Source organism: Lynx canadensis, chromosome B3 (assembly GCF_007474595.2).
Source record: "Lynx canadensis isolate LIC74 chromosome B3, mLynCan4.pri.v2, whole genome shotgun sequence".
Classification (NCBI taxonomy): domain Eukaryota; kingdom Metazoa; phylum Chordata; class Mammalia; order Carnivora; family Felidae; genus Lynx; species Lynx canadensis.
This window is the reverse complement of record NC_044308.2, coordinates 54,183,244-54,204,826: the sequence shown is the minus strand read 5'-3', so window position 1 is coordinate 54,204,826 and position 21,583 is coordinate 54,183,244. Positions and strand designations below refer to the sequence as shown.

Below are 21,583 nucleotides of genomic sequence, written 5' to 3'. Positions count from 1 at the left end.
TATCCTGACTCTAAGAAAGAAAATAAAAATTATGCTATTAAAAACCAAATGATTTGTTCGTCTGACATTTTAGAATGAAATAAATTATTCAATTTTAACTTTTGGAGTTATGAAATCAGGGCTGTTTTCCTTAATTTGTGTCCTCAAATTACTCTAGGATTTATACATTCTGACATGCTTCATAAATACTTTAAAAGATTAATATCCATTCCTTTGCACTTTCTTCATAGACCTGAGTTTATATGAACAGCCCAAGAACTCTCAACTGGATAACCTCTTGTCAGCGCTAAGCATAGCATTCTGGGAAAAAGGCCTGTATGCAGCATACATGTGACACAGATAACAAATATTAGCTAGGTTGCATTAATCCTGATGAAGTGGGTATTGATTTTATTCTCCAGATAGGAAAATTGAAGTGAAAAGAATAAATAAGAGGATGAAGCAAAGGCATGGAATAAGAAATCAGATTTTCCTTTAACTGAGTGAATATTTTGGAAAACAGCTTTTAGAGACTTGACATAACGCATATAGTTTTCACTTGTAACCTTCTTTGCATATTATTAGGCACAGGGAAGCGAATGTCTCATGGTTACACCTTCATGTTCAAAGTATAATTAACAGCAGTTATTTAAAGAGGTCTGCTAAACTTTTATTTTATTTTTTTATTTTTTTTTTATATATATGAAATTTATTGACAAATTGGTTTCCATACAACACCCAGTGCTCATCCCAAAAGGTGCCCTCCTCAATACCCATCACCCACCCTCCCCTCCCTCCCACCCCCCATCAACCCTCAGTTTGTTCTCAGTTTTTAACAGTCTCTTATGCTTTTAATTCCTACATTGTTTTAAAAATTTTCTTGAGATTTTACTGCATTTATATGAGTCATTAAAATATAGCATTGGAGGAAAAGATGTATAATAAAAGAAAATAGTAGGTTAACATTCTTGTGGTAACTGTATGTGTTGTAGAAACAATTTCAACAAAGATTAAAAATCAGAAAGGTATAAAGTTATAAAACATCATATAAGCAAGATTCATAATTGGTTTTTAAATAGTCTTTCATGTATCAAAAAACTCACTATCACTTTAAAATATTTAATCTTTTTTAGGGCAGTAGTTCTGTTACCATCATTTACAATTGTTTTCATTGATTTTTGTTAAATTTCAGTACATTCCAGAGATTTTCTGTTAGCAATAATTTATAAGATAAAGTTTAAGAGAAAAGTAAAGATTATTAGTTTATTATACATTTTCATGGTATGTAATGATTAAGAGCCACTGTCTGGGTTCAAATTTCCCTTCTGCCACTTATTAGCTGAGAGAATCTGGGCAAATTATATAACTTCTCTGTGCTTGGGCTTCTCGATCTGTAAAATGGGAATAACTACAGTACTTGCCTCATAGCCTTGGTGACAAGTAGATGAGTTAGTGCATAGGAGCCTTGGAATAATGCTTTATTATGTGGTATGAGATCAATAAACATTAGCTGATATCATGATGATTATTATGATAGTAAGTTAGAAATGTAATTCTGGGGAAGAAAAAGCTAAATCCTTTGAATCCAGATATCTTTTTCTACAAAATAAAAAATACATAGTTTAAACTTCCCATGTTTAATAAGGACTACCCTTGTATTTGTATGTGTAATATGGGTAGGTGGTCTCGGGCTGAGTAAACACGCACATTAATGATTTTAATAACTTCCAATTGAAAAAGAAATAAGAACAAATTGTCATTCTTGGATGATCTGCAAAGCTGAGTGAATAACTGACTTATCTTTCTGTGATTCCTTGCAGATATCATGGAAATCAGGACAGTGGCAGTTGGAATTGTGGCAATCAAAGGAGTGGAAAGTGAATACTATCTTGCAATGAATAAGGAAGGAAAACTCTATGCAAAGGTATTGATAATTGATAGCTTAGACTTAATTTTTCAAACTTATTTTTGTCAAAAACATCTTGCCTTTCTGGAAAGGAAAAATGGAACTAATTTTTCTTCAGTCATATAATTTAATGATTTCATTAAAATACTTCATATTCAAGCATTGAGGAAAAAAAACATTTTCTGCAGGACCTTGGACAAATTGCTTAAGCTCTCTGGGCTTTGGTGTCTTCATTTGTAAAATGAGTTACGTTAACCAACCTCTCAGGATACTGCCAGCTCTGAAATTCCATGTGCGCTTTAGATACTTAAAACCTAAAATTTCCATCTGTCAGTAGTATTAAAGCTCTTTTTGTTAAGGTTCACCCAATCTGCACATTGCTGACATGAAAATTCTTGGGAAAAAAAATTCAGAAGTTTGTTTATCAACATCAGTCTCACAATCGTGGCCTTTGAACTGTGAGCATTCACATTGTTCCCACTTTATTACAATATGAAACATGTAACAGTTCATCCCACCATAATAAAATATAATTGAGTTTCCTTTGTATTCCCATAGTCCAGCACAATACTTGGCACAGGCTAATTACATAATAATCTAGGTTTAGTTGAATGAATGAATGAATGAATGAATGGTTGGATGGATGAACAAATTAACTTAAAATCCATCACCACTGCAGACAGTGTAGTAACAAATGAAGAAAAGTTGTGAAATATGTCCTTCAGCTGAGGGAGGGAGATGCTCTGCTAATTATATCAAATTCTCAGCAGTTAGGGAATGAGTGATTTGGGAATGATATTTGGTAATATCAGAGCTGCTCATTAGGGGGAAACAGCTCCTCATACTAAAGAATTGTAAAAACTGACTGCCAAAAAAAGTTAGATATTTGAAAATGTGTTGCATAACTAAATATGTATCATTTTATCTTTTTAAAAAATTTTAAGATGCCTATTTTGTTTTGCAAATATGCTAATCTATATCTAACAAACTGCATTAGGCCAGCTCAAAAAAAAAGTCATATATGATTTAATTCTACTAAAGATTACTGCTTACTCTTTGTTTAATTGAGTACCTCTAAAAATCATTTGGATAATGTTGTTTATTATTTTAACAGAAAGAATGCAATGAAGATTGCAACTTCAAAGAATTAATTCTGGAAAACCATTACAATACATATGCATCAGCTAAATGGACACACAGTGGAGGAGAAATGTTTGTTGCTTTAAATCAAAAAGGGGTTCCTGTAAGGGGGAAGAAAACAAAGAAAGAACAAAAAACAGCCCACTTTCTTCCTATGGCAATAACATAATCATATATGGTATAAAAGAAACCAGTTCCAGCAGGGAGATTTCTTTAAGTGGACTGTTTTCTTTCTTTTCTTTTTTTCTTTTCTTTTCTTCTTTTTTTTTTTTAAGTAACCAAGAAAGGCTGGAAAACTACTGAAAAACTGATCAAGCTGGACTTGCGCATGTATGTTTATTTTAAAAGACTGCATTAAAGAAAGATTTGAAAAATATACACAAAATCAGATTTAGTAACTAAAAGTTGTAAAAAATTGTAAAGCTGGTTGTACAATCATGATGTTAGTAATAGTAATGTTTTTTCTTAAATTAATTTACCCTTAAGAGTATGTTAGATTTGATTATCTGATAATGATTATTTAAATATTCCTATCTGCTTATAAAATGGCTGCTATAATAATAATAATGCAGATGATGTTATATAAGATATGTCAGACCTAAAGGCTGCTGGAATGATTTGTCAGATAATCAAGCCAACACTAACTATGGAAGATGAGCAGTATCTGAAAGACTTTTTAGTGGCAATTGTAAGCCACTTAAATTCTAATAAGAAAGGAAAGAATATTCTTAAAAATTCTATTATGGAATGGAGTCAAATAAGTAGTTTTACAAAAGTATAGTATTAGAATATGCTTGTACCTATTAACAAGAAGAAAATTCCTAATGCTGCTCATATGGAAAGGGTATTGCTAAAAGGATGTTTTCGAAAATCTTGTATATAAAATAGCAATAATGATGATAATACTGTATTTCATCTCACTTGCCACAAAAATAACATTTTATAATCCCTAAAAGTAAAACTGAGAAACCTTTCAGTTTTGTTTCAAGTAATATAATCTATCTTTTGTATAATTCATATTTGGGAATATGACTTTTAATAATGTTCTTCCCACCAATATCATGCTTTTTCTCTGTGGTTACAGCATTAAACTCTATTTTAAGTTGTATTTGAACTTTATTGTTTTGTTATTTAAGTTTATGTTATTTATAAAAAAAAAAACCTTAATAAGCTGTATCTGTTTCATATGCTTTTAATTCTAAAGCAATAACAAAACCATCTGGCTCAACTACAAGGTTCCCCTCCCTCCCCCCATGACCAATATCAAGTTTAGTACACAGTACTTGGGCCAGCAAATCCTGGATGGCAGACAAAAATGACAGCCTGCAGCAATTCTTACAATAGATGTTTCACAGGGAACAATACAAAAATGTAAAATATGTTTTGCCACATACTGTTGTCAATTACATTGGATGATATAAGTAAAATCACTGCAGATAAAAGGACTTAAAATTGTTAAAGTTAGAATATATTTGAGTTCATGAGTAGAAAAGTGCCATATTTTTAAAATATGCATATTAGAGTTAGTAATTTTTCTAATCTAGAAATTTCTGCCATTCAAAATATTGCCACATTGGAAGTTGTTTTCCTTTTAGATGGCAAGAGCACAAAATAGAATATATAGTTAGGGATTTGAGGACCTGAATATCATGAAGGCTTGAGGTCAGGCTACAGAGAATAGGCTTATCAGAAAGATAAATTCTACTTCATACTTCTTCAATTGGCAGATTTGGGTAGCATTGTATGTGTTCACCAATAGGAGGTCAACATTTATCTAAATTAAACTATTGTAATTTTAATAATTGTGATTTTAATTTCCAAATGTTTGTCATCAAATTCCTTTATTTTATATAAATATTATCTACTACTACATTAATAGGCAAAAGTTATACAAAAAGGCTAAAGCCGACAGGAACAGATTCATTTGATCTTCTTATGGCTCATCTATATGACCAGGTGACAGGAAACTAGAAAGAATTGTCTTTCCTCAGCTAGGGGACTTTTATGAATGATATTCTGAACTGTTATCTGATTCAAGGGGCTTGCTAGCCTAGATTCCTCTCCTAGATCAGCCTTCTGTGGCTGGAGTCTTGTGAAAATACCGAGGGCAGAGGAAAACCTATGTTTCTCATATTCGTTTCCTTAGTGCTTAACAGAGCGTCTATCCATAATCAGTTTTTTATATGCATTCATTCAATGTTTGAATATTAAAGAAAATTCAGAATGGGACTAATCTTACTTGATTTTTAAAATTAGGGCAAACATGATGATATAGAAATTTGAACAGAAATAGTGTATATACATACAAGACATGAACTATGTTAGGACCAAATACTCTTTGTCTATGGATTTATAGTTATAATCAAATCACACAGCAATGCTGAATTAAACAAACCAAATTTAGTGGTAAAGCCAATCTGGTAGTGTTTTTAGAAACACTTTTTAAAAAAATATAATTTATTGTCAAATTGGCTTTCATACAACATCCAGGGCTCATCCCAACAAGTGCCCTCCTCAATGTCCATCACCCACTTTCCCCTCTCCCCTACCCCCCCAATAAACCCTCAGTCTGTTCTCTGTATTTAAGAGTCTCTTATGGTTTGCCTTCCTCCCTCTTTAGAAACACTTTTAATTCATTGTTTATACTCTCCTTTTTTTATCATGCAAATTTTAGAAAATAAAATCTGTACTAATTATATACACTTAGAATTCTAGAAGCTTAAAACTGCAAGAGGCCTTAGTCCCTTGTATTCACTTGCAGACCAGGAAACTGAGATTGTGATACATCCAAAGTAGCTGGTTAGGTACAGAGCTGTCACAAAAGTCCAGGTCACTTAGCATATGCTTCCCAGTCTTAGATTATTAGCTAGTGGTCTCCTTCTTTAAAAAATTTCTATTGAGATGTTATCTTTATGTTTGCATGCAAATGCAACTTATGTTTTGGCAATTCACTTCATACAGAATAATTAGTCCATGCTGTGATGATGTAACTCAAAAGGAGGAAAGAAATGATGAAATTTCCAATCCTGTTTCCTATTCTACTCTTACATGTATTTATTTACAAATGGAGAGCAGTTATAAACAGAGTAACCTTTTAAAAAATGTTCTTAGAAGGAGAAAATTGGTTAAATACATAGGTTTCCAAGAACAAGGAAGGAAAAAAATTAAATGAAAGAATATGAAATGTTAACAAAAGAAATAATAAAAAGATACTTTCAATGCAATTAATAAACTAAAATATTTTATGTAAAAAAAAAGCCATACTATAAATTATCAGCCTTCAAGTTGACTATAAATTGACCTAATGATAAAAGAGAAGAGATACTGGAGATAAATTCTTAGTTTCTATCTCTTAGAGTTTGCTCCTCTGGTTATCTAGAGTGACAAAAAACATACAGATGAGCCACATGACCAGCTGTAGTAAAGCGATTCTATAACCACAAATAAACAAAATCCATGTGTCTCAAAATTTTCTACTGAAATACCAATAGTAGTAGAAGTAGAGAAAGAGAGTCTAAGGAATAATGCAAAGGTAGCACACAAAGTTTCTTGAAAATCTTTTTTCTCTTAAAACTCATGTGCTTTTGCATTTTAATCCATACTTTTGTGTTTGCTCTAATATAAAATTCACACGAGTAAGCAAAAGTGATGCATCAGAAAGATGTACAAGGTTTATCATGCAGCTTCATTTACACCACTACCTTAATGCCATATGCTTGGGCATGAGTAAGACACAAGAGATCCCGTACCTTTCATTATCCAACTTTATGCACAGATGGCACATGGCTACAGGAAACCAAAACTTCATCTAACATTCACTATGAATAAGAGTGGTATTAAAAATACTAACGACCAGTATGAGTGGTTACTGGTCAATTAGAATATGTCATTGATCTATCAGAATAGACACAGGCCACTGTGACTGACTTGTGGGTACCAGATGATTATCAGCCATGATCATTTCTATGCTCACTCTAAAACAGTTTTCAGAGAATATCTATTAATTGGTGTCTATGGTTCGAGTTATTCATGTGCATCTTACTATGAAATAGTTCATTAAAACTTATAACTGTTTCAGCATTGTTGTCAGGCTACTCTTTATCCTACTTCTATATTTATTCAACAAAGCTGCTGCTTCCAATGAGGCTGGTGTTCCTTCAGGCCCACATGTGTTCCCACTCATCCTCTAACTTTGAATAGTTTGTTAAGAAAATTCACTTTCTCTCCAGTTGAGGAGACATGACAAGAAGCAAGAAATAATAAAGTCCTGGTCTCTTACCCAAATCCCTGTATTTACTCTCCCCTGAGAAGATGCCTCTCATATTTTCCTTTTACTTCCTGATAATTATGTGGTTCCAGTTTCCAAATCATCATCATTGAACTTATGAGAACCTATGCAAATTTATTTTCTTTAACATCATCAGAACTTTTGAAATATCATCAGAACAATTTTGAAATATCATCAGAACAATTGAAATATGAGATGAATAGCAACATTTAGCTTGAAGATGGCAGGACTTTCTCTTGAAAAATACAGCCACATGTTAGTTATATATTGTTATATAACAAATTATCATAAAACTTAGTGGCTTAAAACAGCAAATATTTATTATCTCATAATTTATGTGGTCAGGAACCTGGACATGGTTTAGCTAGGTGTCTCTAGGTAGAGTCTCTCAGAAAGCCACAATCAAGGTGTTCACCAGAACTGTGGACGTATCTCAAAGCTCAATTTAGAGAGGGATCCACCTTAGGTCCTTGAAGAGGACCTTAGGTCCTCACTGGTTGTTGGCTCAAAACATCACTTCCTCACCACATAAGCCTTTTCACAGCACTATCTAAAACATGGCAGTTTGTTTCCCACAAAGGAATCAGAGAGTGAGTGAGTGCCCAAAATGGAAGCCACAGTATTTTTATATACAACCTAATCTTGAAAATGATTTCAAGATTTTCTACCTATACAAGGGAAAGGAATTACACAAAGGCATAAGTACCAAAAAGCAGGGATCATTGGAGGCCATCTTTTTTCTTTTTTTTTGTTTGTTTTTTAACGTTTATTTATTTTTGAGACAGAGAGAGACAGAGCATGAACAGGGGAGGGCCAGAGAGAGAGGGAGACACAGAATCTGAAACAGGCTCCAGGCTCTGAGCTGTCAGCACAGAGCCCAACGCAGGGCTTGAACTCACGGACCGCGAGATCATGACCTGAGCCGAAGTCGGAGGCTTAACCGACTGAACTACCCAGGCGCCCCACCATTGGAGGCCATCTTAAAGGCTGCCTAACACAAATAATAAATGGGATGTTTTTAAGGTTCCTGCCACAAGACAGGATTCTTTAGGGCCTAATAAGAGTATTTCATGGCTTTCTTGGTGAGTTATTCAGCAGAGAGAGATGAAGCAGGTATATTCTCTGAGGCAACACTTTTGATACTTCTGTGAGGGATATTGTATGGTCCATTCGTACAAGGATAATTGAGAAAAGGTTGGAACCACATAATTAATTTGAGTTGCGCCTCCTTAGAATTCCTAATATAGCTCGAAAACTAACAATATCACTTTACCTCTATATGAAGGGAATGACTAAGCCCTCAGACTCAACCTGAAGATAATCCTCCCCTCCACTTCTCTACCTCAAGAGAGTAAGATCATATACGTGGTTGAAATTTCTTGAGCCACAGTGAGTTTTATCGTAGAAGGTGGAGGCAATCAGTCACAAGCTGCTTGTGAGGATAAGACCTAAAAATACTTGAAAAACAATCGATTTTAATGCTAAATGCATATTGGAATCACCTGGGATTTTTTTTTCTTTTTTTTTAAATAATGAGGCCTAGGCTCAGCCCAGGCCAATTGCACCAGTATTTCTGGGGTGGGGCACAGGCAAGGGTATTTTTAAAGCTCCTCATAAGATTCTAATATACCTATGCATTTGAGAACCAATTAGCTAAATGGGGTGGTGGGGGTGAGGGTGGGGGTGGGGAAGGAAACCCCTTCAGGAACTATACCGGATCTTTATCTTTGTTGCTTCCTGAAACACTCTGAAAAGCCTTATGTTGCTTCCCATCTAATTCTCTATTTTTCAAAATGATTTCAAAGTCTGCAGTGCTTCTTGGATCCCTGGTTTCCCTAGATGCCTCTATATTTTTGCTATTCACACTGAAGCTAAAAGGAAATGCAAACACTAGAAAGACAGCTACAACTGTTTTTGCTTTCGACCGATTATAGAGTATAAAGCGCACAAAGGGCACCCCAACATACACCATAGTCCTTTTTCAAACAGAGCAGCCACAGTGATTCTGTTAACTTATATTTTAGATCATGCAATTCCTCTGTTCAAAACTGCAATTGTTTTCCATATTATTGAGGATAGAAATCAAAGTTCTTAGAGTTGCCTATGGAGTGGCAATGGAAAAAGTGAGTGAAAACTTAAGATGTTAAATTAGGTATGGGCAAGACAACAGGAAAAAATAATAACAATCTACAATTATGCACTCAGACTGCTCGGCAAATATCGTTGAATTCTCAGTCCATTTTAAAGAAACTCAAACTGGACACTGTTGACAGTATTTAATGGGTATGATAATTATTAGAATCATGCTCAGAGGAAAGCCCATAGCCTCACATAAAAACTGATAAATGAATGCACATTGTTATGTTTGAAGTAAACAAAATATTGAAGGTGTGCATATATCAATTTAACAAAATTTTCCTATTAATCAACCAGTTCATGGATCTCACAGGCTGTCTACTTTTACTCTTCCTTATTTAACTGATCTATTGTTGGTTATTTTGGTTGTTTCAAACTTTTCACTAACGTAAATATGAATTTCTTGGTATATACTTCTTTATAATTCTGATTATTTTCTTAATATGATTATAGGAAATAAAATTATTATATTAAAAAATCCTTTAAAAATGCAAATTGAGAGACACCTGGGTGGCTTAGTCAGTTTGGCTCAGGTCATGATCTCAAGGTCCGTGGGTTCGAGCCCCGTGTAGGGCTCTGTGCTGACAGCTCAAAGCCTGGAGCCTGTTTCAGATTCTGTGTCTCCTTCTCTCTCTGCCCCTTCCCCGCTCGCACTCTATCTCTCTCTCAAATATAAATAAACATTAATAAAATAAAATACAAATTGAAAAACATTTTCAGAAAGCTTTTTCCAAATATATATTCTGACCAACAGTGCATGAGAGAAGATAAATGTTCTCTTTAATATTTACACTCAAAATATAGTCAGCTTTTATTCTTGTCTCTACTTCCCTTTAACCTATCACCAAAACCCAACTAACTTATTTTTCAACATCTTTAGATTCACCTCTTTCAAAACCATGTTTTATTCACGCCAGTGACTAAATCCCTCAGTTGTATTCAAATTCTTGTTATTCACTTCACCTTAGCTTGACATTTCCATGTCACTCAATAAAGTATGTTAATGTGCTTCATAATACAATGAGGACCCACTGTTTTTTTATGCTCTCCAGCACCTTTGACCACTACCACCAAACAGCAAACCAACATATCTAGGGGAGGCATTTGCCAGTCACCCTATGGCAGACCATGGAAGATTATCTTAAAAGCTAAATTAGTAATTAGAAAATTGCTTGGCAAGCATGGCATCAAAGCAAAGGAAGGTAAAATGGTTTTGAAAGATACATTATCCAAATTATCATAAAATCTAATTCACAATGATCAAACCTGAATACTTCTGTAAAAACACAGCCAGTTTCCGAATCTTTAGGCTGCGTCTATTTTGTGCCACATGTTGTTTTCCTCACTTTTGTTCATATAGTCTTTCTCCACACAGTATGAAATGCAACCAATAACAATACAATAATACAATTTATTAAATTACTACCATATTGGGAGCTTATATCTCTGGCCATCTTATTAGTGTTTTGGGGCTTCCTCTCTCTTCAGCCATGAAAATTTCTTGGTTTTCTTTCAATATTGTATAATGAAAAACATAATGCCAAGATTTTACTGGCTTAATTCTCAGGAAACTATTTTATTTCCAAGTTGGTTTTTTTTTTATTTTTTTTATTGTCCATAGGCATTCTGAGAGTAAAGAGGTAGCAAATTGACAGAGGTACAAATTAAAGTTCAAGTAGCTAATCCATTGGGCTATTACTATTTCTGTAACATGTCATGGGACATGGCATTTGCTAAATATCAACTATTACTTGTCTATAGAGGAACTACTATGTTTCTTTTCTTTTTTTTATCTTCCCAAGCACTAAGTACAATGATGCACACATAATTACTTAAAAGTTACATGTTGACTGAATATAAGGATTTTTTTGGTGCATATAGTTTAAACTACAGTTTACAAAAATTCATGAATATGTTAGTTTTTTAACTGTGAAGTCCAGATAAGAGAAAAATTGGGCTTAAAAACTAGGAGAGAGGTATAAAAATAGCATTTCAAAAATGATCTTCATCTGAGTATAAAAGGTTATATGGTGTTCTACCACAATAAGAGAGGTGAACATTAAAACTTTAGTCTTGTAAATAATCTAACAATACACTGGTTAAGGGCAGCTGGCTTGTAAATACCGAGTCATTCCAGATACTGAAATTCTATAACTGCTTACATTCCAGTCCTAAAAAGGGAGATAATGCTTTTCTGTTTGGAAGGCAAATTTTAACTATCTGTTGTCTATTTCATTAAAAACAAAAACAGAACATTTTGTTAGTTTAAAACTTTGAAGAAAAGTTAAGCCCACATGACAATAAGCATCTCAAGTGCTCAAGAGGAAATTATGGTTTAAATATGTTTTGGAGGAGCATCTGGGTGGCTCGGTCAGTTAAGCATCTGACTCTTGATTTCATCTGAGGTCATGATCTCACGGTTTTGTTGGACTGAGCCCCACATCAGGTCAGCCTGGGCCCTGCTTGGGATTCTCTCTCTCCCTCTCTCTCTGCCCCTCCCGCCCTCTCAAGATAAATAAATACATTTTTAAAAAGCTAAATAAATATGTTTTGGATTAGAAGCAGCAATTCTGAGATAGCATTATACATAAAGCATAGGTTATTGTATTTATTAAAAGTCATATATATGCATACATGGGTATATATACAATCATGTTTTACCCCATTTCTGCCCTTCACCTGCCTTAGCATTCCTCCAGCACACAGATTAACATATTTATACACACAAGACACACATACACAAGATACACACACACACACACACACACACACACGACTATAAAGGGGAAGAGCTCTAAAATAATATACGTAAGCCACCAGTCTCTATTGCTAATTCTACCTCAATAGTAAACAACCGTTTTGGAAGATTATTCAACACCTAAAGATGTAAGTAATAGAGTTATAAAATGTTAGAGAAGGGGAATAGAGAAATCATATATTCCAATCACGTCATTTTTTTTTCAGGTGGAAACGTAAGGCCCAGAAAAGTTACATTACATAATCAAGAAATTCAAGTCTTTTATGTGAAAGGTAAATACATGAGAGCTGAAGAACCATTAGTAACTGTAGAAATCTCCAAACAAAACATGCTTATGACCTAGTAAATAAATTATCCGAGTCTTTTGTTTACGGGGTTCTGCACAGTGATTACTAAGTCCAGCTTGGAGAGAAGCAATACAGAAACTATAAAACTGCAACCAGGATACAGTAGCTCTCAAATGCCATGGGGCAAGCCCCTTTGCAGTGATGTCCTGTAGGGCAGTGGCCATCAAGCTTTTTGGTCTCAGGGCGCTTTTATACTCTTAAGAATAATTGAAGACACCAAAGAACTTTTGTTTATAAGGATTTTGTATCTATCAGCATTTCTTACAACAGATATTAAAACTGAGAAATCGTGAGCACTAGTTCATTAATAAACCCATTTCACGTTAATATAAATAGCATCTTTTTAGAAAAGATAACTATTTTATTTTTTAAGTTTTTACTTAGATTTCAATTGTTAACATACAGTGTAACATTAGCTTCAGGTGTATAAAATATGGTGATTCAACACTTCTATACATCACCCGATATGGGGCTCGAACTCATGAACCAAGTGATCATGACCTGAAACGAAGTTGGACGCTTAACTGACTGAGCCAGCCAGGTGCCCCTAAAACCACATTTTAAAAATCCATGTATTGATCATTTGAAAAATATTGATTCAGTGAGTTATGCAGATATTCTAGATGTTGTCACATTTCTTTATATGATATAAAAAAATCACATTTGTTAACACCACTGACTCATTAGGCAGTCTTTAAGCTTCGGAAAACTGTCAAGATCATGGTGATTGATATATGCAAATTCTCCCAAATTTTTCTTTGATACTCAAATTGTATTATCTCAAATTGTATTATAGGCCACAGCATAAGCATTCCATACATAAGAATTACTACACTATTATTTAATTTAATTCCTGTAGTAGAGACACTTATCTGTCCTTTAAAATGCATAGATCCACCTTCTATAGTACAATGCTGTTACTATGTAGCAGCTTCCTAGTCAGAGTGTTTTTGTTTTGTTTTGGTTTGGTCTGGTTTGGTTTTAATTTGCCAACCCTCGTTACATCTATATATAGCCATGGCTTATTCTCACCAATAGTATCTGATTGGAAGTGATGTGGGTGACTTCCGAGCCAAAACTTTTTAAAATTGAGGTATAAGTGATATTACATATTAGTTTCAAGTGTACAATGTAATGATTTGATATTTTTATATATTGCAAAATGATCACCACAATAAGTCTGGTTAATATCCATCACCACATATGTCACATTTTTTTTCTTGCAATGAGAACTTTCAAGAGCCATTCTTCTACCTAGTTTCAAATATGTAATACAGCATTATTAACCAAATTGCCATGTTGCACATTACATTTCCATGACATATTCATTTAAAAAAATTTGTTTGACATTTATTAATTTTTAAGAGACAGAGAGAGAGAGAGAGAGAGAGAGACAGAGTGTGAGTGGGGGAGGGGCAGAGAGAGAGTGAGATACAGAATCTGAAGCAGGCTCCAGGCTCTGAGCTGTCAGCACAGAGCCCAACGTGGGGCTCGAACTCACAAACTGAGATCATGACCTGCGCCAAAATCGGATGCTTAACTGACTCAGCCACCCAGACACCCCAACATATTCATTTTATAACTGGAAATTTATATAACTTTAGTCGAGACTTTTAAAATTGTGTGCCTACTCCTCCTATATTCTCCTGATGCAGATTAATTCTAATGACTGTGCAGCTGTATAGGCTGGTGACACCAGAAGATGAAAGTGGCCTGGATCTCTGAGATCTTCCTCTCTATGTGGAAGAGAGGTACTCATTGACCACTAACTGATATAAAAATTCAAGAAGATAGCTTTAAAAGCAGGCGAGGGCCCTAGGAAAATATAAGAGCCTCAAAGTTCAAATAAACACATAGATTTGAACAAAGTTCTACCTTAAACATATTTCCTGATAGTCACAATCTAAGCAGAAGTTTACAGAAAAAAACTACTTTGTAAAAAAAAATAACAAAATAAACCCCTTTTAAGAAATTCTTGACTTTTTGAAAATACAACTGCCTTTTAGTTCCCCTGCCAAAAACATTGGTGCATAACAAGAGTATTAGAAGTTCCAACCCTTTTCTATCATTGTATTTCTGGACCACTTTGGCCCCAGAATGTGGCTTTCTGATTCCCCAAACCATTGCTTGCTATTTCTAGAGAAATCCATATACAAAATGTGGAAACAAGTGAATTCCGCACCGTCCCCCCAGTCTTTTGCTCTCTTTCTGCCCCTTCTACTATCATATCTCCCTGCTTCCTTCTTACCTATTAAAATTTGATCCCAGGAAAGGATCTAAAAACTCATTCATATTAGTCATGAAGGATTAAGGCTATGGCAACTCTTATAAGTTACAACCCTTATCTTATGATGACAATTTTAAGCCTTAATGTACTCATAAGCTTGTAAAATTAAATGGCTGAGAGGAAGCATGTGAGGTGGCTAAGAGTTCAGAGTCTAGGCAAGAATTTCCTCGAAATGAATTCATATTCCATTACTTATCAGTTTTGTGACCTTGCATAAGTTATTACTTAATTTCTTATGTTTTAGTTTTCTTACTTTATAGGTGATAATAAAAGTGACCAGCCACATAAGAATATTACTAATAAGGCTCTACAAAGTTAACACATGTTATCAAGTACATACTTCAAATGGAAGATTTACACAAGTTTAAGACAAAGTATTAAATTTTAATTTTGAGCAGTATATGAAAGGAAACACTCATTAAGTCTCTAACCTACCCTACCAGACTTAGGTCTCATCCAGAAACAGAAAAATCAAGTCATGTTTTAGAGTCAAATATAACAAGTATTTTTCAAATATTTAGGGGCTAGTAAAATATATGGCACATTTTATCAAGATTTCCTATTATTAAAATCAAGTGTGTTTGAAATAAATATTTATTTGTATTTCAAATGAAAATAATTATTAGAAATACAGTAAACAAGCTCTTTCAAGCATTGTAATTCACCACCTAGAATCTTCATTAAAATTTTTTTTAATGTTTATTTATTTTGGGGAGAGAGAGACAGAGACAAATCTGAAGCAGGCTCCAGGCTCTCCGAGCTGTCAGCTCAGAGCGCAACATGGTCAAAAGTACTGGTAAAAAAAGCTTCTGCACAGAGAAGCAATCAGCAAAACTAAAAGGCAACCAACGGAATGGGAGAAAATATTTGCAAATGACATATCAGATAAAGGGTTAGTATCCAAAATCTATAAAGAACTTATCAAACTCAACACCCAAAAACCAAATCATCCAGTGAAGAAATGGGCAAAAGACATGAATAGACACGTCTCCAAAGAAGACATCCAGATGGCCGACCGACACATGAAAAAATGCTCCACATCACTCATCATCAGGGAAATACAAATCAAAACCACAATAAGATACCACCTCACACCTGTCAGAATGGCTAACATTAATAACTCAGGCAACAACAGATGTTGGCGAGGATGCGGAGAAAGACGATCTCTTTTGCACTGCTGATGTGAATGCAAGCTGGTGCAGCCACTCTGGAAAACAGTATGGAGGTTCCTCAAAAAACTAAAAATGGAACTACCCTATGACCCAGCAATTGCACTACCAGGCATTTATCCACGGGATATAGGTGTGCTGTTTTGAAGGGACACATGCACCCCCATGTTTATAGCAGCACTATCAACAATAGCCAAAATATGGAAAGAGCCCAAATGCCCATCGATGGATGAATGGATAAAGATGTGGTATATATATACGATGGAGTATTACTCAGCAATCAAAAAGAATGAAATCTTGCCATTTGCAACTACGTGGATGAAACTGGAGGGTATTACGCTAAGCGAAATTAGTCAGAAAAAGACAAATATATGACTTCACTCATATGAGGGCTTTAAGAGACAAAACAGATGAACATAAGGGAAGGGAAGCAAAAATAATATAAAAACAGGGAGGGGGACAAAACATAAATTACGGGGGTATTACTTGGATGTAATGTGTAAATATGGAGAGAATTTACTTGGATGTAAATTAAAAAAATTAACTAAATAAATTACGAGGGTATTACGCTAAGCGAAATTAGTCAGAAAAAGACAAATATATGACTTCACTCATATGAGGGCTTTAAGAGACAAAACAGATGAACATAAGGGAAGGGAAGCAAAAATAATATAAAAACAGGGAGGGGGACAAAACATAAGAGACTCTTAAATATGGAGAACATTTACTTGGATGTAATGTGTAAATATGGAGAGAATTTACTTGGATGTAAATTAAAAAAATTAACTAAATAAAAAAATTTACCAATATATTGGTAAAAAAACATTAATACCTATTGATTATTTTAAACTATTGAATGTTGATTATTGCTAGATTTTGAAATGTAAAAGAATTTCATCTATTTTATTGAACTAAAGAACATAAAAAAATAATATATATTATAGAAAGAACGGATGCCCACAAATTTAAGTAAGCCATTACATTTAGAGAGGGGAAGACAAATTTAGAAATAGTACAAAAAAACCCCATAAATAAAAGGCTTGTAAAGCAAATATGGAAAAAATATAAATATTTATTACATGTGGGAAATATTTTTTACTTTTCTGCATGCTTGAATAAAATATAATAATAAAAACACATCTAAAAGGAGACTTCTACATAAGGTGGTGGGATAAACACAGCTACTTTAGTCTTTCTCCCAACCCTTAAGTTAAAGAACCATGAAGCATAAATAGGAAAGTCTGCATCCATCATCACCAGAACATAGTTAGATAAATTGGTTTTATATCTGAAGCCTATGAAATAGGACCAAAATTTTAAAAGTCTTTGATAATTAATACACTTTATCACACAATGCGAAAGTACACAGGAGGAAGTCTTGACAGATCTACACTCCCAGTGGCAAAAACTTACTTAGAAAAGCACAAGCTGCATTGAAATGAGATGTTTTGGTGGGAAACTAATGAGAAGACTTACGTGGTCACTTCTACCTCTACAGTTCAGGAATACCTGGTGGCCCGGTAAGCTCCTGAAAGGGCTAAGACATAATGTAAAAAACAGTGGTCTTTCCCAGGGACTTGATTTTTTGCTTCCAGCCTAACTTCCAGGGCCCTGTCAGTTTTTGCTGCATAACAGAAAACTGTTCTTGGCTTATACCACATTTACCAAATGAACAACTTCTAGTAGACTTTTTCTTTCTTTCTTTTTTTTTTCCATTGATCCTTATATGTAATCGGTTTTTATGCTACAGCAGTTAGTCTTTTATAGCATACCATGTGAAAGCCTTTCTCTAGATATTTTATTTCCTCAGTGTTAAGGGGATACTCTCCAATGGTAGACTGAAGCTTTTTGGTTAAATATCTGAAACTGGGGGCGCCTGGGTGGCTCAGTCGGTTAAGCGTCCGACTTCAGCTCAGGTCACAATCTCACTGTCTGTGAGTTCAAGCACCACGTGGGGCTCTGGGCTGATGGCTCAGAGCCTGGAGCCTGCTTCGAATTCTGTGTCTCCCTCTCTCTCTGCCCCTCCCCTGTTCATGCTCTGTCTCTCTCTGTCTCAAAAATAAATAAATGTTAAAAAAAAAAATAAAAAAAAATAAATATCTGAAACAGAAGCACTTTCCCTCCCTCTTCAGTCTGGCCATGTACGTTTCGTCTCACTTGAAATATTTGGCTAGGACCTTTACTAGGTCTGTGATAGAGCTTTGGGAAATCCAAGAATTATAATTAAATTTATCATTAGGAAAAATCTATGAAAACTTTCATATCAAGACACATTCCACTGACATTTTTCAATTTTAAAGACAAATGTAAAAATTTTGGAAATATCTAAACAGAAATGTAAAACAATATTTCATAAATTAATTGTAAAGAAAAAAAATAGTTGACTTTAGACTTTTCTACTAGACTAAATAATAGAAGACAATAAAGCAACATATAAAGTTTTAAGGGAAAATGTGACTTGAAAATTTGATATTTAAGTTGTAAAATAGTATTTAAATAAAATATTTAATTTATATCAGTCTGACTTTCCCAAAGATAAAAATTACAAATTCTTAAACATATTTTTTAAAAACACAGCCATTTGTAGGTACCAGAAAATGACCAACAACAGCAGGTAGAAATTGGAGGGGAGTTTAACCCTATAAGAGGGAGCTGCTAAGTGGATGAAATTTGTGTTCATGCAGTTGCTTAAACAACTTTTCGTCTGATGGTACTACTTAGTCATCATGACATGTGAGTGGATGGAATTCACATATAAAGTAGAAATATTATTGGTTTAAGGAGTCAGAGGATAGTGTTTGGGACAGCCAGAAGATTGAAAAATGAAGGAGTTTTAGAAATCCTACAAAGAAAAGGGCTGCAGGAGAGGAAACCCAAAATCTGAATATTGTAAGTTTTCTCCAAACCCTTAGCTGGTGTCTGAATTACTCACACATATGGTGGGAAGAGGGAGCTCTAGATGGATGGGTGGAAAGGAATAGGTGGATGATTTAAAGTTCTAGGTGGGGATTTTACTGGCCGACCATCACAGAACACATAACATTTGGACTTTGAATACAGCCAAAGTAACTTACTTGAACAAAAATTAACATTGGTTGGTGGAAATTAACAGAATTCAGAAAATCCTCAAAGCACATTTAAAATTCCAAGATTACATAAAAAGTTACTAGACATGAAGTGAAACAAGAAATTATGACTCATAGTCAAGAAAAAGATAGTGAGAGAAATCAATTTCAAAGTTATCCAAAAGTTTGAATTACCAGATAAGAACTTAAAGCAACTATTTTTAATATGTTTGAGGATGTAAAAGAAAATATTGTCATAATAAAGGAAGAGAATCTCAGAATAGAAATGGAAACTATTTTAAAAAGGGCAAAATGGAAATTCTTAAGTGAAAAGTACAATATAGGAAATGAAATATTCATTTATTGGGATAAGAGATCATATACCATAGGAAAAAGCATGTGAATGTAAAATGAAAAATATAGAAATTATGAAATCTATAAAACAAGATTGAAAAAAACCCACAACAAAGTCCCAATAAACTGTGGATAACATTAAGTAATATAGTACATGCTAAATTGGGAATCCCAGAGGAAAGAAATAGAACAAATTTGAAAACATAATGGCAAAAATTTCCCAAATTTGGTGAAAAACATCAAACCATGAGTTTAAGAAACTTAATGAGCCCAAGCAGGATGAACACAAAGGGAAATAATACAAATGAGGACACAATGGAACAATATCTTACTAACAGACAAAAAACAAAAAATGAACTCAGAATTCTATACCCTGCAAAAATATCCTTTAAAAATAAAGGCAAAATGAACATTATTTTAAGATAAATAAACAAGGAAATTCATTGTTAGCAGAATTGAACTATGAGAGATAACACCATGAGGAAACCTCAAATTTAAGGCAAGGAATGAAGTTCCAGGAATGATAAATATATGAATAAAAATAGAAGACTATTTTTAAGTCTTCTTTTAATTCTTTTTTTTTAAATGTTTATTTATTTTGAGAGAGAGAGAGAGAGAGAGAGAGAAGGGTAAGTACAGAGAAAGAGACACAGAATCCAAAAGCAGGCTCTGTGCTGTCAGTTTCTGTTTGTTGGTTGGTTGGTTTAATTTTTTTAACGTTTATTTAATTTTGAGAGAGAGAGAGAGAGAGACAGAGTGTGAGTGGGGGAGGGGCAGAGAGAGAGAGGGACACATAGAATCCAAAGCAGGCTCTTGGCTCTGAGCTGTCAGCATGAAGTCCAACGCAGGGCTCAAACAAGATCATGACCTGAGCTGAAGTCTAATACTGAACTGACTGAGCCACCCAGGGACCCCAGTCTTCTTTTAATTCTTTAAAAAAATATATAATTTCTTCCACTTCTAACTATTATAGAATAACAAGGACTGGATTTACTCTTCTTTCTTAAACAACTAAAAATTTGGACAAAGTCTATGAAACAATGGTTTTCGTGTGTTAGACAATAGATAGCACAGGCCAGTAATCCTCAAGAAAAGAGAAACAAACAAGGGAGCCCTTCAACTGTCTCCTCCCAACACTGTAAGGAGTTAGAATCCAAACAGAATCCACTAGTCTCACTGAGTTGAGAAAATAAAATTTAGCATTCTGGAAGGCCAAGGCAAACTAAAGTTCATAGGTCAGCATAATTTGGAGGAGACAGATTCACACAGAGAGCATTCTGAAGATCTTCAGAGGATTACCCTTGAATCTTTGCCTGAGGTTGGTAAAGAGCTACCCAAGGGAAAGAGCAGGCAGAACATTCTTGGGGCTCACACACGGCTCATGTTCTAGACAGTCAGATGGGAAACCTCCTACACACAGACCAAGGGTAGAATACTTAGAAGGGTATTGCTTCAGTAGGGGAAGCAAGTTAGTCCTAGACGAAAGACTTCTCTGGTTCCACCTAATGAAGCTTAAAAGCAAAGCTCAAATGGATCAAAATATTTCTAAGTAACTGGATTACATCCAAGAAAAAAAAACCTCAAAAATATTTAAAATAAAATTTCACACAAAACAACTAAGTTTATTTAAGAATGAACTGGTAAATTGAATAGCCCTACATCTATTGGAGACTGAATTTATTGCCAAAAACTTTCCCACACAAAAAAATTCTAGGCTTGGGTGGCTTCACTGGAGAATTCTACCAAATACTGAAAGAAGAATAAATATCAGTTTTATACTAACTCTTTTAGAAAAGAGAAGAGGAGGGAACATTATACTTATTACTAAAATGAGACAGGATAGTATAGGAAAATAAAACAAAATTTTAGCAAATTAAATCCAGTAGTACATGAATAAGTTAATACACAATGGCCAAATGGGATTTACCCCAGGGATTAGGGGTTGGGTTAACATTTGAAAATCAATCCATGTAATTCACTATATTAAAAGACTAAAATAGAAAAAAAAATAGGCTCATCTCAGTAGATGCTAAAAAGCATTCATCAAGACATCTATGAAACTACCTCCACCTGATAAAGCCTTCTATAAAAACTGGCAGCCAAAATTTATTTAAAGGCAAATAACCTAACATTTCTCCTCTAAAATCAGGAGTG

At 34.2% G+C, this 21,583-nt stretch overlaps 2 protein-coding genes across 3 annotated transcripts in view; one reads left to right on the top strand and one right to left on the bottom strand.

The window, feature by feature from the left end:
* The window catches only part of FGF7 (fibroblast growth factor 7), a 57,781-nt gene extending 53,642 nt beyond the window's left edge, over positions 1-4,139 (top strand). For both annotated transcript variants that reach the window (XM_030318226.1, XM_030318227.1), the window contains exons 3-4: positions 1,800-1,903; positions 3,000-4,139. In XM_030318226.1, the coding sequence (XP_030174086.1) occupies positions 1,800-1,903; positions 3,000-3,194 (299 nt within the window). In that variant the 3' untranslated portion in view covers positions 3,195-4,139. The remainder of the gene's footprint in view (positions 1-1,799; positions 1,904-2,999) is intronic.
* Positions 1-21,583, bottom strand: part of FAM227B (family with sequence similarity 227 member B) — a 198,683-nt gene that overhangs the window by 126,727 nt on the left and 50,373 nt on the right.